Here is an 18,397-nt window from a genome sequence, read left to right on the forward strand (position 1 = left end):
CACTTTGGGAGGCCGAGGCGGGTGGATCACGAGGTCAGGAGATCGAGACCATCCTGGCTAACACGGTGAAACTCCGTCTCTACTAAAAATACAAAAAATTAGCCGGACGTGGTGGCGGGCGCCTGTAGTCCCAGCTACTCGGGAGGCTGAGGCAGGAGAATGGCGTGAATCTGGGAGGTGGAGCTTGCAGTGAGCCGAGATTGCACCACTGCACTCCAGTCTGGGAGACATAGCGAGACTCCGTCTCAAAAAAAAAAAAAAAGAACAAACCTAAAATAACAGGCATACTTCTCTATGCAACTAACTTTCCTGGAGGAATGTCAAATTAAAGTTAATTGACTCCAAAATAAATGTAAAATTTAGTAGTTCTATTTTTTAAAAATGCCAGTAATAAATCTAGGTCTTCTTCTAGGAATATTCTATATGTTTCTCTCTGTTTCATCAGCATAAAATATTTTTATGAAAAATATCAAAATATTTTAAAATCAAGGAAATTGTTTTTAATTTGAAAGAGTAGTTTTAAATACTCTGAAAGTTTAAAATATCATTTACTAGCTCTCTGGTTTGGGTCAAGTCATGTTACTTCACTGTGCCTTATTTCCTCACTGGTAAAATGGATATGATTATTATGAGATTTTAGTGTCTAATATATAAAGTGCATTGAAGAGTACCTGGCATGCAGTAATAATAAGTGTTAGAAATTATCCTTATGAATTGAATTTAAAGCAGCCTTAAAGGCTGATTATCATTATACTTCAGAAATTTATTGGGCTTTGGGGGTGCTTTCGATAATTTTTTAAGCAGCTGTAATGTTAATATTGACACATCTCGAAAGAATTCATAGAGCAAACACATGTCACTGCTTCTTTGCCAGCCATTCTAAAGAAGTCTATCCCGGAGCCAGCCCTAGGTTAGGTACAAGTGAGACCATAGACATACCAGCTCTTCACAAGCTATAAGGTGCTTTGCTGCTGCTTCCTGAGGTTTGTCACATAGTTCCACTCAAGGCCTGTTGGATCTGGGAAAGAAGACTAGGTTTTGTTTTGTGGTTGTTATGTTTTGTTTATGTTTTCATTTTTGCTGATGTAAGCATTTAATAGAATAGTTATTTAAAACATCTATGTTTTTTAAGCTCACCTGAAGTGATGGTTCTCTTTTGGATTGTGTTGCTTTATTTTTTAGGATAAGCTTCCTGATAACCAGTATCAGGAAAAGACAGCAATGGACCTGGCAGCTGAGCAACTACGCCTTTGGCCTACCCTGAGCAAGTTAACTCAGCAAGAGCTAGTGCAACATGAGGAAAGCACTGTCTTTAGTCAGGCCATTCACTTTGCAAACCTCATGGTGAACCTGCTAGTTCCACTCGACACAAGTAAAAACAAGCTCCTAAGAACATCAGCACCAGGTGACTGGGAGAGCGGAAGCAACAGCATTGTCACAAACAGGTACCGAAATGTGAACACACAGACCCTCCTCCTACTCTTCTTGGGACCAGTCTTGGCTTGACAGATAATATTAAACATTTTGAGCAAATACTGCTCAAATTTTAACATATTTGATTATTAACATATTGACATATTTCAAAAGTTAACCATTAACATATTTCAAAAGTTAACCATTTTTTCCTCACCTTTGGACTTTTTCAGCTTTTCTCTCTAAAAGATTCACTTCATCCTACTATTCTTAACCACTTTCCACACTCTCTTCTTTTTTATGACCTAATTTTTCCAAATGTCTCACCCATTACTGATCCAGCCCTTTAGTTACTGTCTGCCAAAGCAATTTACAGAAATCATTCCAGAGAAATTAGTGAGCACCTTCTTGCAAAAGTGACTGTTTGTTTCTCAGCCCTCCTTTTCCTCAACCTTATAGTCATATCCTCAACCATGCCTTCCGTGTCTCTACCCTCCAGTGACTTCTCATACCACTGAAACTAAAACCCAAATGGGTTGCAGTTTACTCAGAGAGTGATAAATCCTGGCAAGAGAAAGGTTCATAGGACAGTTTGGTCCTTACATACCGAAGAATATGCCTGTTGCTGAGAAAAATTCTCTTACTTTGCCTACCAGGAAACATGTTCCTCAGTTGCCAAATTGCCAAAGATAGCCATATTACTTGGTCTCTATGTAATAATTAACTTGGGAGGACAGGTTGCTTTAGAAGGCCCAGGTAGTCCATAATAAACGAGAGAATCCTCTTTTGCTTTATTTTCTGTGGTTCCTGGGTTCCTTTTGGGAGAGTGACAAAAGGTATTCCTTACAGAAACAAATCTGGGTCCAAAGGATAATACCTGACAGTAGTTTCCAAATGTAGACAAGTAGAACGTTGTGTTTTATCACCATGACTTACTAAGAAGCCATGGAGTTAAGTGAGCCTTCTACTTGAGTAGACATCTCTTTGATCATATTTCATTTGCTATGTAAATTGACTACTATATAGTAGTCATTTGTTGCATTTGAGTACTGACCATGATTTCTTTCCTTGACTGTCTTAGTATTGCAGGAAGTGTAGCTGAGAGCTATGATACAGAGAGTGGGTTTGAAGATTCAGAGAATAATGACATTGCCAATTCTGTTGTGCGATTCATTACCCGATTTATTGACAAAGTTTGTACAGAGAGTGGAGTTACTCAGGATCACATCAAGAGCCTTCATTGCATGATACCAGGTAATCACTTTGCAGATATTAGAGAATCAGAATATTGGAGATTATTGAGTTTCAGCATAAAACCTGGCAATACGTGTCTTCCATATAGTTCAGCCATGCTATTTATTTATTTTCTGATTAGTTTTTAAAATGTTTTTAAATTGTTGTGAAATACATATATAACATAAAACAATCTAAGTGTACAATTCAGTGGCATTAATTACATTTACAATGTTGTGCAGCCATCACTATTATCTATTTCTAAAACTTTTTTATTACCCCAAACACTCTACCCATTAAGCAATAACTCCTGTTTCCCCATCCTGCAGCCCCTGGTAGCTTCTAATGTATTTTCTGTCTCTATAAAGTGCCTGTTCTAGATATTTCACATAAGTGGACTTAGATGCTATTTGTACTTTCGGGTTTGATTTATTTCACTTAGCATAGTGTTTTTAAGGTTCATACGTGTTGTGGCATGTATCAGAATTTCATTCCTTTTTATGGCTGAGTAATTTTCCATGGTATAGCTGTCCCACATTTTATCCATTCATCTGTTGATGGACATTTGAGTTGTTTCTCCCTCCCTTTTAGCTATTATAAATAATAATACATGAATATCCACATACAAGTATCTATTTGAGTCCTTACTTTCATTTCTTTGGGGTATATATGTAGAAGTGGAACTGCTGGGTCATAATGGTAATTCTCTTTAACTTTTTTGAGGAACCACTAAACTTTAATTAACTTTTAATTCTAAAATATCCAGAATTTGTTTTTATTCTGCTTGTCTGTGTTCTTTCATTTTGAATACTCTGACTCATCCTAGGAATTGTAGCTATGCACATTGAGACCCTGGAAGCAGTACATCGAGAAAGCAGAAGACTTCCACCTATTCAGAAGGTAATAATTCCAGACTACATGCTTTCAGGGCATAGCCTCTCTTCTTAAAAACAAACGATAGACTGCTGTGTGCCAGGAAAGTGTGTTCACCTAACCTTTTACAGACACTAGCTCCAGTTTTAATGATATGTTAAACTTTCAGAGGAGTTTGTCATATAGAACCTTATAAAAAGGATACTGAAATAGGAACAGAATCTTTTCTTGGATTCAACAAAGGAGCGATAATAACCTCTCATTGAGTCTACTTTTATAGGCAGGGCATAAATTAGGAACATTTCTAACCTCTGAGCCCAACCCAAGATTTTATTTTGTGCCTATTTTCTCCCCCTCCCCCACCCCTAAAAAAGGATTTAAGGCAATTATCATAAAAAACCCAGGTTTCTGAATCTGACTATACATCCCAAACAGCTGGAAAGTCTATTAAAAATTCAGAGTCCTGGACCCAACCCCACCCTCCTGAATCGGAGTACCTCAGGACATATCTGGGAATCTGTATTTTAACAAGGCTCTCAGATGAGTACTTTGTAGTCTGGTGCCAGTAGACTATGGTTCAGGACCCTGTTGCCTATATAACAGAACTTTATAATAGAACAAAAACAAATTGAGGCCAGGAGCCATGGCTCAAGCCTATAATCCCAACACTTTGATAGTCCGAGGCAGGCAGATGACTTGAGCCAGGAGTTTGAGACCAGCCTGGGCAACATGATGAAACCCCATCTCTTCAAAAAATAATTTAAAAGTTAGCCAACTATGGTAGTGTTATCTGTAGTTCCAGATACTCAGGAGGCCGAGGTGGGAGGATCACTTGAGGCCAAGAGGTTGAGGCTGCAGTGAACTGAGATCATGTCATTGCACTCCAGTCTGGGTGACAGAGCAAGACCCAGTCTCATAAACAAATAAATAAATAAATAAGTAAATTAATTTCATTCATTCATTCATTCATTCATTCATTCATAGGAGCGAGCAGAAGCCAGATAGGTAGGAATATAATTCTAACAGAAACCTGAGACATAGTGATTATTATACTTTGGCTTTACATTTAGCTCTAAAGTCACTAGAGCCAACAAAAAGAATACTGCTGATTAGTTTTTATTGCTTAGTAAAAAATAAGCATATTAGACATTCAGGAGAGATTTTTTTTCCTAGCCCTAAACTCTTCAGAGGAATGTATTATGTGGTTACTGAGTCAGAATTTCCTGAGTTGTGTAAATGTTCATTACGTGGCCAAGAAGGACAGGTCTTGTTAAAAGCTCCTCCGTATTTTTTTTTTCCAAAAACAGAAATAATAATGTCCAAATAATATCAAAAGTAATAATGTTCTTTGTATAAATTTGAGCATAAAAGAAATACACATTGTACAAAGTGAAAGTCCCTTGTAGTCCTCCCTATACTACCTCCACCTCCACCCTTAACTATGATACCATTGCCTTTAATAGTTTAGTTCGGCCGGGCGCGGTGGCTCAAGCCTGTAATCCCAGCACTTTGGGAGGCCGAGGCGGGCGGATCACAAGGTCAGGAGATCGAGACCACAGTGAAACCCCGTCTCTACTAAAAATACAAAAAAGTAGCCGGGCACGGTGGCGGGCACCTGTAGTCCTAGCTACTCAGGAGGCTGAGGCAGGAGAATGGCGTGAACCCAGGAGGCGGAGCTTGCAGTGAGCCGAGATCGCGCCACTGCACTCCAGCCTGGGCAACAGTGTGAGACTCCGTCTCAAAAAAAAAAAAAAAAAAAAAAAAAATAGTTTAGTTCACAGTCTTACAATTCCTTTTCTTTTTCCAGAAATGAGATTATAATGTACATACTGGTTTCTAACTTGCTTTTTTAACTTATCAATGTATTCTGGATTTTTTTTTTTTTTTTCGAGATGGAGTCTTGCTTTGTCACCCAGGCTGGAGTGCAGTGGCACGATCTTGGCTCACTGCAACCTCCCCCTCCCAGGTTCAAGCAATTCTCCTGCCTCAGCCTCATGAGTAGCTGGGATTACAGGCACCTGCCACCACACCCAGCTAATTTTTGTATTTTTAGTAGAGGCAGGGTTTCACCATGTTGGCCAGGCTGGTCTCGAACTCCTGATCTCAAGTGATCCACCTGCCTTGGCCTCCCAAAGTGCTGGGTTTACAGGCATGAGCCACCGCACCAGGCCTTCTGAATATTTTTCCATGTTAACACATATAGATCTATGTCATATTTTAAAGGTTACAGAATGTTTCATTGAATGAATATTTCAGATATTTGAGTTGTTTCCCACTGATTTTACTTTTAGACAGTTCTGCAAAGAATCCTCCCACATTTGGATGTATAAACTTCATTTCTGCCTCTTACCGAATCAGCTTTCTCATGTGACTATCTGGGAAGTCTGGCTTAAGATTTTTAGGTCTATAATTGAAAAGATCACCATGGTCTGAGTATTAGAAACTCCACAAAAGTTGTGTTTACAATACTTTCTCTAGCCAGGTATGGTGGCTCATGCCTGTAATCCTAGCAGTTTGAGAGGCTGGGGCAGGAGTATTGCTTGAGGCCAGGAGTTTGAGACCAGCCTGGGCAATGTAGCAGGATCCCGTCTGTACAAAAAAATTTAAAAATCAGCCAGGCATAGTGGTGCATGCCTGTAGTCTCAGCTACTCAGGAGGCTGAGGTCAGAGGATCTTTTGAGCCCAGGAGTTTGATGCTACAGTGAACTATGATTGCACTACTGTATTCTAGGCTGGGCAACAGAGCATGACCCTGTCTCCAAAAATCAATCAATTTGTCAATCAGTGAATCAATCTTTTTCTGTTGTAAGCCCAAGATTCTTAGACCTGCTCTGCTGCCAGGAGAGGAAATTGTCTGTGAGGGTCTTCGAGTCTTACTGGATCCTGATGGAAGAGAAGAAGCTACTGGAGGTCTTCTTGGAGGCCCTCAGCTCCTGCCAGCAGAAGGAGCCTTGTTCCTCACCACATACAGAATTCTCTTCAGAGGAACCCCCCATGATCAGTTAGGTACGACTCTATGCCATCAGAACATGGATATCTGTGTGGTACATGAGGTGTCGATCCCATCTGTGCACAGTGATTTGCAGATCATTTTAAATCCAAAGTAAGCTTTTTGCCACACAGGTATTTTGGTGAAATACTTTAGATGAACAGAGCTAATGATAATTTGGGTCATAGTTTTTTACTTGAAGAACAAAGGGTTGTCTTCTAAACAATAAATCAAGGGTTCATTTGCTGAAATGATCATAATTTCATGGGGCAGAGTATTATAACTTACTAGAGATATTCACTCTAACTGCTGAATATATTCCTTGCTGGTTTGTCTCCGCTTTCTGAGTCCTACAGTTAACTGTAAAACTAAGGTCTTGCAGATACTTGAACCTTTTTGTGGAAGGATATGCTAACCATCACAAGGTTGTCCAGCACCAATCCCACTTCCCTCTTATTCCATTCCAATTAACCCCACTTCCCTTTTGGCAGACAACTTCTCTTCTACTTGCCAAACTCCTATAACTTCTATTTCTATTTTCTACTATTCAGTACAGCCTTCTATATTAGAAAGGAATAGCATGCCCTACCAGAAGTAATCTACATTATCTTCTTAAAGTCACTATAGTCTGTATGTAAAATGCTCTTGTTGATAGGAAAAGCACATAAGTAAGACTTTTGGGCAAAACAATAGGACTCCAAGTCAGAGCTCAGTGACTTAAGTCACTTAACATTTCTGTACTTTATTTTCCTCTTTTATAAAATTGGGAGATTGGGCTTTCTTTGGTGATAATTCAGTGGTTCTTAACATTGACTACATATTTGAATTATCTGGGAATCTTTAAAAAAAAATACCAGTTTCTGGGCCCAACCCTCAAACAATTGAATTAGAATCTGAAGCAGTAGAAATAGGGAGACCCAGGCATCTGTGTATTTCTTTAGCCCCACAAGTGATTGTGATTGAGAACCATTGGGCTAAATGGTCACTAAAGTGCCTTTCTCCTCTGAAATTATGTATTTAGTAGCATTTGATGAGTATGCACTATGTGCTACTCATTTGTTGGACAATTGAATTCAGATATATAAAATGTATTCTCTTTTAAATCTTAACAGTTGCATTATCCCTAGGTTGAATAGAATCAAGATGATTTAGTATATCAGTCATAAAAGACTGCTTACCATATAATGTGCAACAAGTTCGTAAAATTAAATAAGAAAAGATGAATTTGTAAGAATAGTTCTGCTTATTTTGAAAAAGTGAAAAGGAGAAAAAATGTCTTAGCCCACTCCTTCATATTGCTGTACACAAATTGTATTTGAAAGTAAACGTACTTCTAAAAGAAACCATACAGTACTTACCATTTTTTATAGTTGGACTTTTGTGAGATTAATGGCCATAAACATACATTTTGGACACATAAACATGTGATACTTACATGGTCATTTAAATTGCTGTAATTTATTTTAAAGTCATGCTTAGTGTGAAATCTCATATTCTCTGGCTTTTTCCTTTCAAATTTTGGATTAATTTCACTTAGGAAAATTATTTTTGTCAAAGAAAATATTTTTATTTCCTTTTAAATTTCTAATTTAAAATTTCTCCTTTAATGACACATCTAAATATTATAATTTTACATGTTATATAAATGTAGGTGTTAAATACATCCTAGAACTTAAATCCTATGTACATCCTGACTTTGCTTAGCCTCTGGATATGAGCTTGATGTAAAAAGATAGTCAGAATTTTTCTAGATTACAGGTTGATAGATCCAGGGAATTAGGATTCTAATTATAATAAATGAAGAAATGTATGGGCTGTTAAATAAGATGAGCCTAGTTCACATCTCCCCACCTCCTCCCCACCCTGGCTTACTAGCTGGGAGGCCTTGTTCATTGCCACTCCTGTTATGTTCCTCTACCACTGCCTAAAATGCTCTTCCTTTCCCTTCTGCAAATCCAGATTCTACACTTCCTTTAAAGCTCAGCTTCTCCCTCACTTCTCCCAGAAATCATTTTCTATCCATCTAGCATGCAGAGATCCTTCTCTGAAATATTTAAATCCCTGTAGTCTGTTCCCTCAAACGTAAGAGCTAACCACATATTATTATATTCTGCATGTGACTCTCCTCCCATGGGAAATTGGAAGCTCTTCAAGGGAGGTCTTGAGTGTGCTACTTTTTTCTAGACTCTCATCTTCGTAACCTCAGGTACTTGATAAATAATTATTTATATTTTCCCATGTTTGCTTTAATAAACTCCTAAAAATCTTGCGCCTAAGTCCAGGCTTGTTTTCCAAAGTCACACATACATAGTATAACACCTTTTACCATATATGGAAACAAACTTTAAAAACCTGTTCTCTTTTGCTTCATCCTTACATTAAATATCTTCGATGTCTTTTCAATACTTGAGGAGCACTTTTTTTTTTTGTACAAAACCTCCCTTCCTATAAAATTGCCTTGAACCAGGTGATCTTGTGTGGCACACAGTAGGTTGGGGAGATAGAAAGAATGAAGGCAGTCAGGCTGTGACAGTTTCTTCACTCCAGGAAAGGATTCTGTCTCAGGAGTGGCAAGTCACTTGTCTCTAACTTCTCAGATTTCCAAGAATTCCAGTTCTTGCTTCATTCCTTCTGGTCAAGGATCCCTTCTATTGCCTCCTATGCTAATTGTGTGAAATGTAAGTCACTTGCCGCTCCTGAGACATAATCCTTTCCTGGAGTGAAGGGCACTTTCTTTCACTGCATCCCTGGGCAGTGTCCTCTTCAAATACATTTCTCCAGCAGTGACTGATGAAGTGAGCAGTAGACACTCTAGAAGTGAGCCATAAAGTGTTGTTGCTAAACCTGTGTCCTGTCTGTTTACAGTGGGTGAGCAGACAGTTGTGCGGAGCTTTCCCATTGCCTCCATCACCAAGGAGAAGAAGATTACAATGCAGAACCAACTACAGCAGAACATGCAAGAAGGACTGCAGATCACATCAGCATCTTTTCAGGTATTAAAAAAGGAAGCCATTGTTTTACTATTCAAAAATTTTCAAAAGTCAAATGATATTGTGGCCATTTTCTGTGGTCATGTGCTCAGAAGTTACGAGGATGAGAATGGGGAAGATCATAGGCTCTGAGAGGTAATCATCAACTCAGTAAACTCATGAATGGTATTGGATTTAATCCCTGGAGCCCCTTAGTGAACTCAGAGTACCAACAGATACTCAATAATGAGTGATCTTAGAAACTTAGACACATACAGTTGGTTCTTATTCTTTCCCAAGTTATACCTCAGTACCTGTTTGATGAAGCCTTTAGATAAAAAGCAGTTGTCTTGGCATCTGTTTTGAAGGAAACGCCCTGTGGCTGTTCTGTGGAGAGATAAAAAGTATAGCTAGGGCTAAAGTTCTATTGGTACTAGTTGCATACCCCTGATAAAGCAAGAGGTTTCCCAGGGGTTTATGACTATGTCAGAACTTTGTAGAATTACTGATGCAAACCAGACCCTGGAAGAAGTGACCTTTTCTTAGTTTTTCCTTTTTTTAAATTCTCAGTTTGTAATATTTTGCTTTTCTTATTCTTCATCACTTTTCAGATTTCAGTTCTTGCCTCATACCTTCTAGTCAAGGATCTCTCCTATTGGCTTCTGTGCTAATTGTGTGAAATGTAAGGCTGCTGATCTTTAGGCTCCAGACCTCTCATCACCTGAAAACATTGGCTGCCTAAGGATTTCCTCACTGTTCCAACTTCCAAAGAACTCCACACTTGAATATTGCCTAGCTGTACTGATTAGGATTCTAGTCAAATGGATTTTTTTTCTTCCTACATTTGTTGTATCTGGGTAGGAAGAGTCCTTATTAGGCCAAACTCTCTATCTGGAACCAACCAGTTGAGAAATGAGAAGGGCATGTTTGCTAGTACAATTCCCTATCCCATTGTAGAAGAAATAATCTTAAAGAAACTGACTTGAAGATACATGATTTTCCTTGCCAACTAGCCATTTATGGCAAGTAAACCTTTTTGAGCCTTTTATTTTTAAAAATTTAAAAATTGTGTGCATGTTATCCAAAGAGTCCCTTCAACCTCCAGTCTTGCCATTTTGTGTTATTATATTCTGTTGTTTGGGGGAAAGTTGCCTGGAAATCCTTAATGCTTCTTTTGTGTTTAATCTCTTTTGCTTCTAGTTGATTAAGGTAGCATTTGATGAAGAAGTCAGTCCAGAAGTAGTAGAGATCTTTAAGAAACAGCTGATGAAGTTCCGTTATCCTCAGTCCATTTTCAGCACCTTTGCTTTTGCTGCTGGACAGACTACCCCACAAATAATTTTACCAAAACAGAAGGAAAAGAACACTTCTTTTCGGTAAGAAGAAAGACGAGTCTGTTAATTTCAGCCCTCCCATAATTGATTGCAAAAGGAGTGACCTATCCTTTGTGTCCAGGTGTAAGCAATTGCTCTTTTCATTCACTGTTCTGTTTCTGTCAAGCCCATGGGGCCAAGATCATAAAGTTATAGAACAGCAGCATTGATAAATGTAGCAAGTTTCAAACACTAAAAGCTATCAGAGGCTTTGACTGTCATGTCCATTGCTCACAATCCTTTTTTAGAATGTGAAATTCTATTTTCTCTTTTTTCCATATTGATCACTTTCTAAATGCTTTTGACCAATTCCTTCAGCTTTTATTAATATCCAGGCCCAGTGGACAGATTTGCTTTTATCTAGAAACAGGAGGCTTTATTTTCTGTTTTACGTAACCCTTTTGAACCTTCCAAACTTACAGAAAATTCGTAACAGTAGTACAAAGAATTTCTGTATATATTTTACCCAGATTCACCAATAGTTTCTACTTTGGTCCATTTGTTTATCATTCTCTCTCTTATATATACACGTATTTTTTTTTGAGCCATTTGAGTTAGATATAAGATGTCCCTTTATCCTTAAGTACATCACATAAATACGTTAAGTAATGTATTTATCCTTAAATATATTTCCTAAGAACAAAGACATTATCTTTTTATTTGTTTTATTTTTTAAATTTATTTATTATACTTTAAGTTCTGGAATACATGTGCAGAACACTCAGGTTTGTTACATAGGTATACATGTGCCATGGTGGTTTGCTACACCCATCAACCCGTCATCTAGGTTTTAAGCCCCGCATGCATTAGGTATTTGTCCTAATGCCCTCTCTCCCCTTGCCCAACATTATCTTACATAAGCACAGTAATCAATACCGGAAAATTTAATTAATATAAAACTTTTACCTAACCCAGAGTCTATATTCACATTGTGTTAATGATCCTTTTTTAGTTTAGAACCTAAACTTTTTTATTCCTGGTCCAGGATCTAATCCAGGATCAGGCATTGCATTTGGTTGTCATATTTCTTTAGTATGAACCCTTATTTTCTAGAAAGTTTTTAGAAATTTATGTTGAAAGTTTTAAACTTCAGTTATTACAAAATAACAATTGTTTTAAGTTATCTTCCATCAGTGATAAAATATAAGGGCTAAAATTTCATTCATTGTTAACCATGTAGAATGTGGGCATCTGCCAATACAAATTATAATACTAGGGAGAGCTTTACAGACTTTGGAAAAGAGGCCTTTCCTTTTGCCTGAAAGAAGGGTAGATTGGGGATTATAGAAGATTTGAGGTTTCAGACAGTATATTATTTCTCAGTTGCACAGCTAGCCACCTGTATTACCTGGTAAGCAAAGGAGACCAGAAATATCCAGGTATGGTATGCTGAAGCATGACCAAGTTCCTAGGGATTTATAGCAGTGGACCAAGCATCTTGTCTTAGCACCATAGGGTTGCAGAGGAGCCTATGATGTTTGTTATCTCAGTCTTCAATGGAAGAGACAAAGCTTTGTGTGATATTTTATATTTACAAACTATCAGAAACATGTATATTTATATTAGTTTCAGAAATATATACCTGTATCAAGCCTGTTGTATCAGCTGCAACAGAGATATAGCAATTTGAAAATTTTAAGAGTTGCCTGGGTATATGAAACAAAAGATATAGCTTTAGCTGGGAAAAAATTTCAAAACTCCCATACAGTTTAAGTTATACCTGGTGTTACAGCTCTTTTGGAATTTGTCTAGCGGGCTTTCCATTTTTTGCCAGAAAGCCCACTAATAAAAATTTAAAAATAAAAATAAAAGTTATACAAGTGACTTACAATAGGTTTAATTTAGCAAATATCACTATTTTATGCTTCCCAGCAGTTATCTCAAACTTGTTTCATAACCTTCAGGTTTACATTGCAAATAACTAAAGACGGAGTCTGGTGAAACTGACCATAAAAGAAGCCTTATCACTTTTTACTGAATGGCAGGAAAACACCAGAAGAGTTCTTTGTGATAGAGAAGAATATAATCAAGAACAGTCTTCAGAATCTTCACCTCCATCTGATTAGTCAGGAAATAGGTTCTCTGTTTAATTCTCTGGATTGCCTAGATTTTCTGTCAGCAAGAAGGGGTAAATTGTTTGAATAAATAAAGTACTTTTAGTTCCAAATGATTTACATCTTAATTTCCCTTTAATTAAAGCTGATTCTCAAAAGGATACTCAAGTTTCTGATTTATTTTTATCCTCTCAAAAAAGGGGAATTATATTATTTTTCTATGCTTCTTAAGGTTTACAGCTAATTAGAGTCAGGACATCACATATACACACTTAAAACAGTTAAGAAATAAGCAAATGTGTTGCCAGCTATGAAGGTCATATGATCTCAGAGAAAGTCTTGGGAGTTGGTAGAAAGAGAGTTTGAGTAAGTAGAGAAGCAGGCAGGCTAGCTTTCCATGTAGGAGGACTCCAACAAGCATGCTTTGTGGGAACTGTGGTAGGGACAGTGGCATGGGGATAACCAGAGTGGGTTCAGGGCAGTCCTCCCCAAAAAGCCAAACCAAGGAGTTTAGATTTGGGGTGATAAGTAGTTTGCGTCTCACTTTACGTTTTCCTGCACGTTTTGCCTAAGACAGTGTCCTGATGACAATGATGTTTTATGGGAAATTAGTCTACTGCCGTATTAAAAATAACCTAAAGAAGGAGAGGCTTAACAAAAGTCTGGACCAGTAGTGGCTGTGGGAAAGGAAAAGAAACAATTTGAGCTAAGTAGGTATCAACAATACAAGTAGTGCTTTTATATTAAGTTGACATTCTTTTTGGTTTTATAACTTGTAGTACCTTCTCAAAAACAATTGTGAAAGGTGCCAAAAGGGCAGGGAAAATGACAATTGGACGGCAATATTTACTGAAGAAGAAGACAGGGACAATTGTGGAAGAAAGAGTAAGTCGTCCTGGATGGAATGAAGATGATGATGTATCTGGTATGTGAGAACTTGAATTTCCTTCATTATTCAACTTTCTTATATGAATAAGAGACTAAGATGTCGCTTAAATTTTGATTCATGAAAACCTAGATCTCATGAGAAGATGGAAGCACTTACCAGCTTCTTAGAACGGGGGGGAAAATATTTTCCCAGTATTCCATTGTTCAGGTAATATTTTGTTAAATTATACTTCTTCTTTACTAAATCCATACAGCTAATTGGTCATTTTTATGTGGGTCTCATTAAAAGAAGAAAGAAGGAAACCTCACTGCATGGGAAATTTAGGTATAGGGTAGTCCCCTGTATCTTATTCTTCTAGAATAAGAATTTAAGGTAAAGACATTGAACATTTCAAGTTGAAGATTTCAGTTTTTGGTAAGAACGTTGTTGGTGCTCTTAATCAAAATGGGGGACCTAAGATGAAGGAACACTTAGGTCATAAGAAAAAATACTTGCTAAATATTTGAAAGAACAGCTACAATACCTCTGAGTGGGAAAAATAGAGGCAGAAAGCTAGTAGCAAAATGTCTGAGAGACTGTTTCCCATTCTTAACCCAGTATCAAATATGCTATGGAATCAGCACTACAGAAAAGGTGATATAATGGGAGGCAGAATGCCATTACACCCTTTTTTCCCCTCAGGATCTTAGAATCAGTCACAAGTGGTTATGCAAGAACTACTACTACTAACAACAACATTTTAAAAAAGAAACCTCATCTTTAGAGAAAGCACTGGCTAACAGGTCTCCATTTTCAGTTGCTGGGATAAAGAACCTATGTGGGCTGGGCACAGTGGCTCATGCCTATAATCCCAGCACTTTGGGAGGCTAAGGCAGGCAGATCACTTGAGGCCAGGAGTTCGAGACCAGCCTGGCCAACATGGTGAAACCCTGTCTCTACTAAAAATACAAAATTTTAGCCAGGCATGGTGGCATGCACCTGTAGTCCCAACTGCTCAGGGGGCTGAGGCATGAGAATTGCTTGAACTTGGGAGGAGAAGGTTGCAGTGAGCCAAGATGGCACCACTGCACTCCAGCCTGGGTCAGACAGAGCAAGACTCTGCCTCAAAAAATAAAAATAAAAAAGAACCTATGTGGTTTTGTATGTATGTATGCATGCCCTGGGTGAGAATGTGTACATACAAGCTTGCCTCTGGGGGCAGTGAAAATACCCACCATTACATTACTGAAATAACCATTTGTTGGAACCCTGATCTTTTCGCAGTCGTATGTCAAGCCATAAAAATAGTATTGCTACCCATCACTATTGACTCTTCTAACTCAATTTTTTTATGTTTCATGGAACAAAACTTATTATTCTATGATGATTATTCTACTAAAAGACAAAATTATATAATGTTCTTTGCTCCTCTGAAAATAAAAGGCCAACACAGAACTGATACCTGATTATATTGCATTGTGAAGTTCACAAATTGAAACACGAATTAAAGTTCACAAATTGAAACGCAGCTGTTGATTTTCTGCTTTTTAAAAATATATTTTAATGAAAGAGGGCCATAGCTTTGCCTGCACATTAGTACTTTGAGTACATTTTCAAAAACTTTGAAAGCTTGATTTGATGTCTCTTACTTTCAAAATAAATAAGGAAGTAAATTAGGACAGTTTTTAACATGGAATTTATTTGTTTGTTTTTTTCAGTTAGAACATGCAGTACCAATTAGGAATGTCCTTTTAAAAAAAAAGCCTCCCTAAAATATTTGATTATTGAGTAAATTCTTCCACATCTAAAATCGTAAAGGATTCTGTAACCTGTGATTGTAAAACTGTGAGGGGGTTTCCCACGTACACCACATCCTCTAACAAAAATATTTCCAGGAAAAAAGTGTAACTTCTTTATACCTCTCTGAGGAAATACAGTTCTTTTTCCCTCTAATGAACTTCTGGTTAATCCAGAAATTTCTAATAAAAGCTTATGGTCTGAAAAGTAAACTGAAATCTGGATGATGAGCTTGTATAGTGATTATACGAAAGATAAATTTTACTGATGGGTTAGCCTCTGACAAACTTTGGGTGTTTGTATAGAGTCCTAAATGGAAATCACTGCAATTTGACAATAAGCAAGCCTGCGTGAAACAGAACAGTGTAGGTAATGAATTCAAAATTATATTGTTTTTAGAAATTATTTAAAGGTATTATTTTCCTGACATTTTTTAGTTGAATTACTGATATTTTATTTCTTGACTATTCATTACACTTTTAATTTATGTTTATTTAAGTGTGATCCCTCACAGAAGTTATATGATTTAATTTGTGATATACATAATACTTGTCATCCTAATATAAACCTGTCTTGGTGTAAGGGTCTTCTTCAAAAGGAAGTGGGACTTTTTTGGGTTTTTTTGTTTGTTTGTTTTTGAGACAGAGTCTTGCTCGGTTGCCCAGGCTGCAGTGCTGTGGCACAGTCTCAGCTCACTGCAACCTCTGCCTCCCGGGTTCCAGTGATTCTCCTGCCTCAGCCTCCCAAGCAGCTGGGATTACAGGTGACTGCCACCACGCCAGGCTAATTTTTTGTAGTTTTAGTAGAGATGAGATTTTACCATGTTGGTCAGGCTGGTCTTGAACTCCTGACCTCGTGATCCACCTGCCTCAGCCTCCCAAAGTACTGGGATTACAGGTGTGAGCCACCATGCCCAGCCCAAAAGGAAGTTTTTAATCCTGTGCTTTGAGCTAATCATTTCTTTAATATCTGTCTCTACCATCCCAGTTTCAGATGAGAGTGAGCTCCCCACAAGTACCACCCTGAAGGCCTCCGAGAAGTCTACAATGGAGCAGTTGGTGGAAAAGGCTTGTTTCAGAGACTATCAGCGTTTAGGTTTAGGAACCATAAGTGGCAGCTCTTCCCGTTCAAGACCCGAGTATTTTCGAATTACTGCCTCCAACAGGATGTATTCACTCTGCCGGAGGTAAGTGTGTCAGTGGGCTCCAAAAAGAGGTCTTCTTTCCTTTCTTCTCATTTGAATCTTTAATAGGCCATTTGCATCCATAGCCCTGAGATAGATAAAAATGCCTGAAAATAAGAACAGGGTTTCTAGGATATGAGCAAGTATCTCATTGGCATTTTTGGAACAATTACCTTACTGAAAGTACCTCCAGTAGGTAAGAAGGTGAAAGGTAAACTACTCACCCCTCTATGAATTTCTCTTGTCTCTCTCTTCCCAGTTTGCTTCTTTTCTAGCATGACTAAAGATAACTTGAAGAACAGGATTTTCCCAGGCCAATAGAAGACATGAAAGTCTTTTGTAGGCTGGGGAGCCACAAACTCTTTCTATAAAGGGTCAGTTGGTAAATATTTTCAGTTTATGAGCCATAGAGTCTCTTGTTGCAACTATTCAACTGTGCCGCAAAAGCAGCCACAGAGAGTGAGGAAATGAGTGGGCATGGCCATTTGTGGCCCACAGGCTATAATTTGCTGACCCAGGTGTAGGCAAGGGTTTCTTATGCCGTCTAACTGGAATGTTTTCAAGGGAATATTACTTAAAGGATGTAAATAAAGAGACATTTTCTTTTTCCTGTTCTTGTCATCTCTCACTGTTTTTCGAATATTTTGAGCCTTATTCCATGCTTTACTATATGTAAATATGTATTTTCTAAAATTACGTTTTCACCATTCACAAGTTTAGTCATTTTCATCTCTAGGTAGGTTGTTTTCTTTGCATTTATAAATTCCTGCTTAAACAGCTGTGAAAGCACTTTGTAAATTGTAAGCTTTGTACATATTTTAGAAAGTTGTCTTAATGTTACTGTTGGTTTCAACCCTGTTGCTCTTAAAGATAGATATGTCATTTTAAATGACAATTTAAGTTTACAAATATTAATATGAAACTTGAGAAACAAGTTGGGAATATAGTTTTGAGATTGTGGCCAAATAAACATTTTGAATGAAGTTCTGAAAAACTGGGACTCTCAGTATGCAGTAATTTTTCTGGAATTCTCTGTCATTCTAACTAAATTTTCTCTGAAGATAAGTCATGTTGTTGGGGTGTGATGTCCTGCTGTTTGGAAAGTTTGCTATCAAAATTATGCCAGCCATTGAGAAAACAGACTCATTTATCATTCCAATCTGTCAGAAGTAAAATAAAATTTTAGTAGATGACTTATTAGAACACTGTTTATAAAGCATTTATGGTGGTAAAAAGTAATATATATCCATTAAGTTTTAGCAGGAAGGAAATGGAATAAAAAATAATCCAAAAGAAGGCAAGAAAGGAAAAAAAAAAGGGGGACATAGAACAAATGGAATAAATAACAAGTACTAAGATGGTAGATTTAAATTCAAATATATCCATAATTGCATTAATTATTAATTGACTAAATGTTCCAATTCAAAGAAAGAGATCAGGCTTTGCTTTAAAAAAAAAAAAAAAAAAAAAATGGGCACAGTGGCTCATGCCTGTAATCCCAGCACTTTGGGAGGCCAAGACGGGTGGATCACGAGGTCAAGAGATGGAGACCATCCTGGCCAACATGTATCTACTAAAAATACAAAAATTAGCTGGGCATGGTGGTGCACACCTGTAGTCCCAGCTACTCGGGAGGCTGAGGCAG

The 18,397-nt window shown here is 37.6% G+C and overlaps 1 protein-coding gene and 1 non-coding gene across 12 annotated transcripts in view; both read left to right on the plus strand.

The window, feature by feature from the left end:
- The window catches only part of SBF2 (SET binding factor 2), a 528,961-nt gene that overhangs the window by 450,467 nt on the left and 60,097 nt on the right, over positions 1-18,397 (plus strand). For 10 of the 11 annotated variants that reach the window (XM_077963424.1, XM_077963415.1, XM_077963418.1 and 7 more), the window contains 8 exons: positions 1,183-1,445; positions 2,495-2,667; positions 3,473-3,546; positions 6,330-6,525; positions 9,374-9,501; positions 10,678-10,853; positions 13,684-13,829; positions 16,557-16,755. In XM_077963424.1, the coding sequence (XP_077819550.1) occupies positions 1,183-1,445; positions 2,495-2,667; positions 3,473-3,546; positions 6,330-6,525; positions 9,374-9,501; positions 10,678-10,853; positions 13,684-13,829; positions 16,557-16,755 (1,355 nt within the window). The remainder of the gene's footprint in view (positions 1-1,182; positions 1,446-2,494; positions 2,668-3,472; positions 3,547-6,329; positions 6,526-9,373; positions 9,502-10,677; positions 10,854-13,683; positions 13,830-16,556; positions 16,756-18,397) is intronic. The other variant, XM_077963420.1, reaches the window with a different exon arrangement.
- Positions 12,572-12,633, plus strand: LOC114672500 (U7 small nuclear RNA). Its single transcript, XR_003722909.1, has one exon. It is a non-coding gene; the product is annotated as a U7 small nuclear RNA (small nuclear RNA).

This window comes from Macaca mulatta, chromosome 14 (genome assembly GCF_049350105.2).
Source record: "Macaca mulatta isolate MMU2019108-1 chromosome 14, T2T-MMU8v2.0, whole genome shotgun sequence".
Lineage (NCBI taxonomy): Eukaryota > Metazoa > Chordata > Mammalia > Primates > Cercopithecidae > Macaca > Macaca mulatta.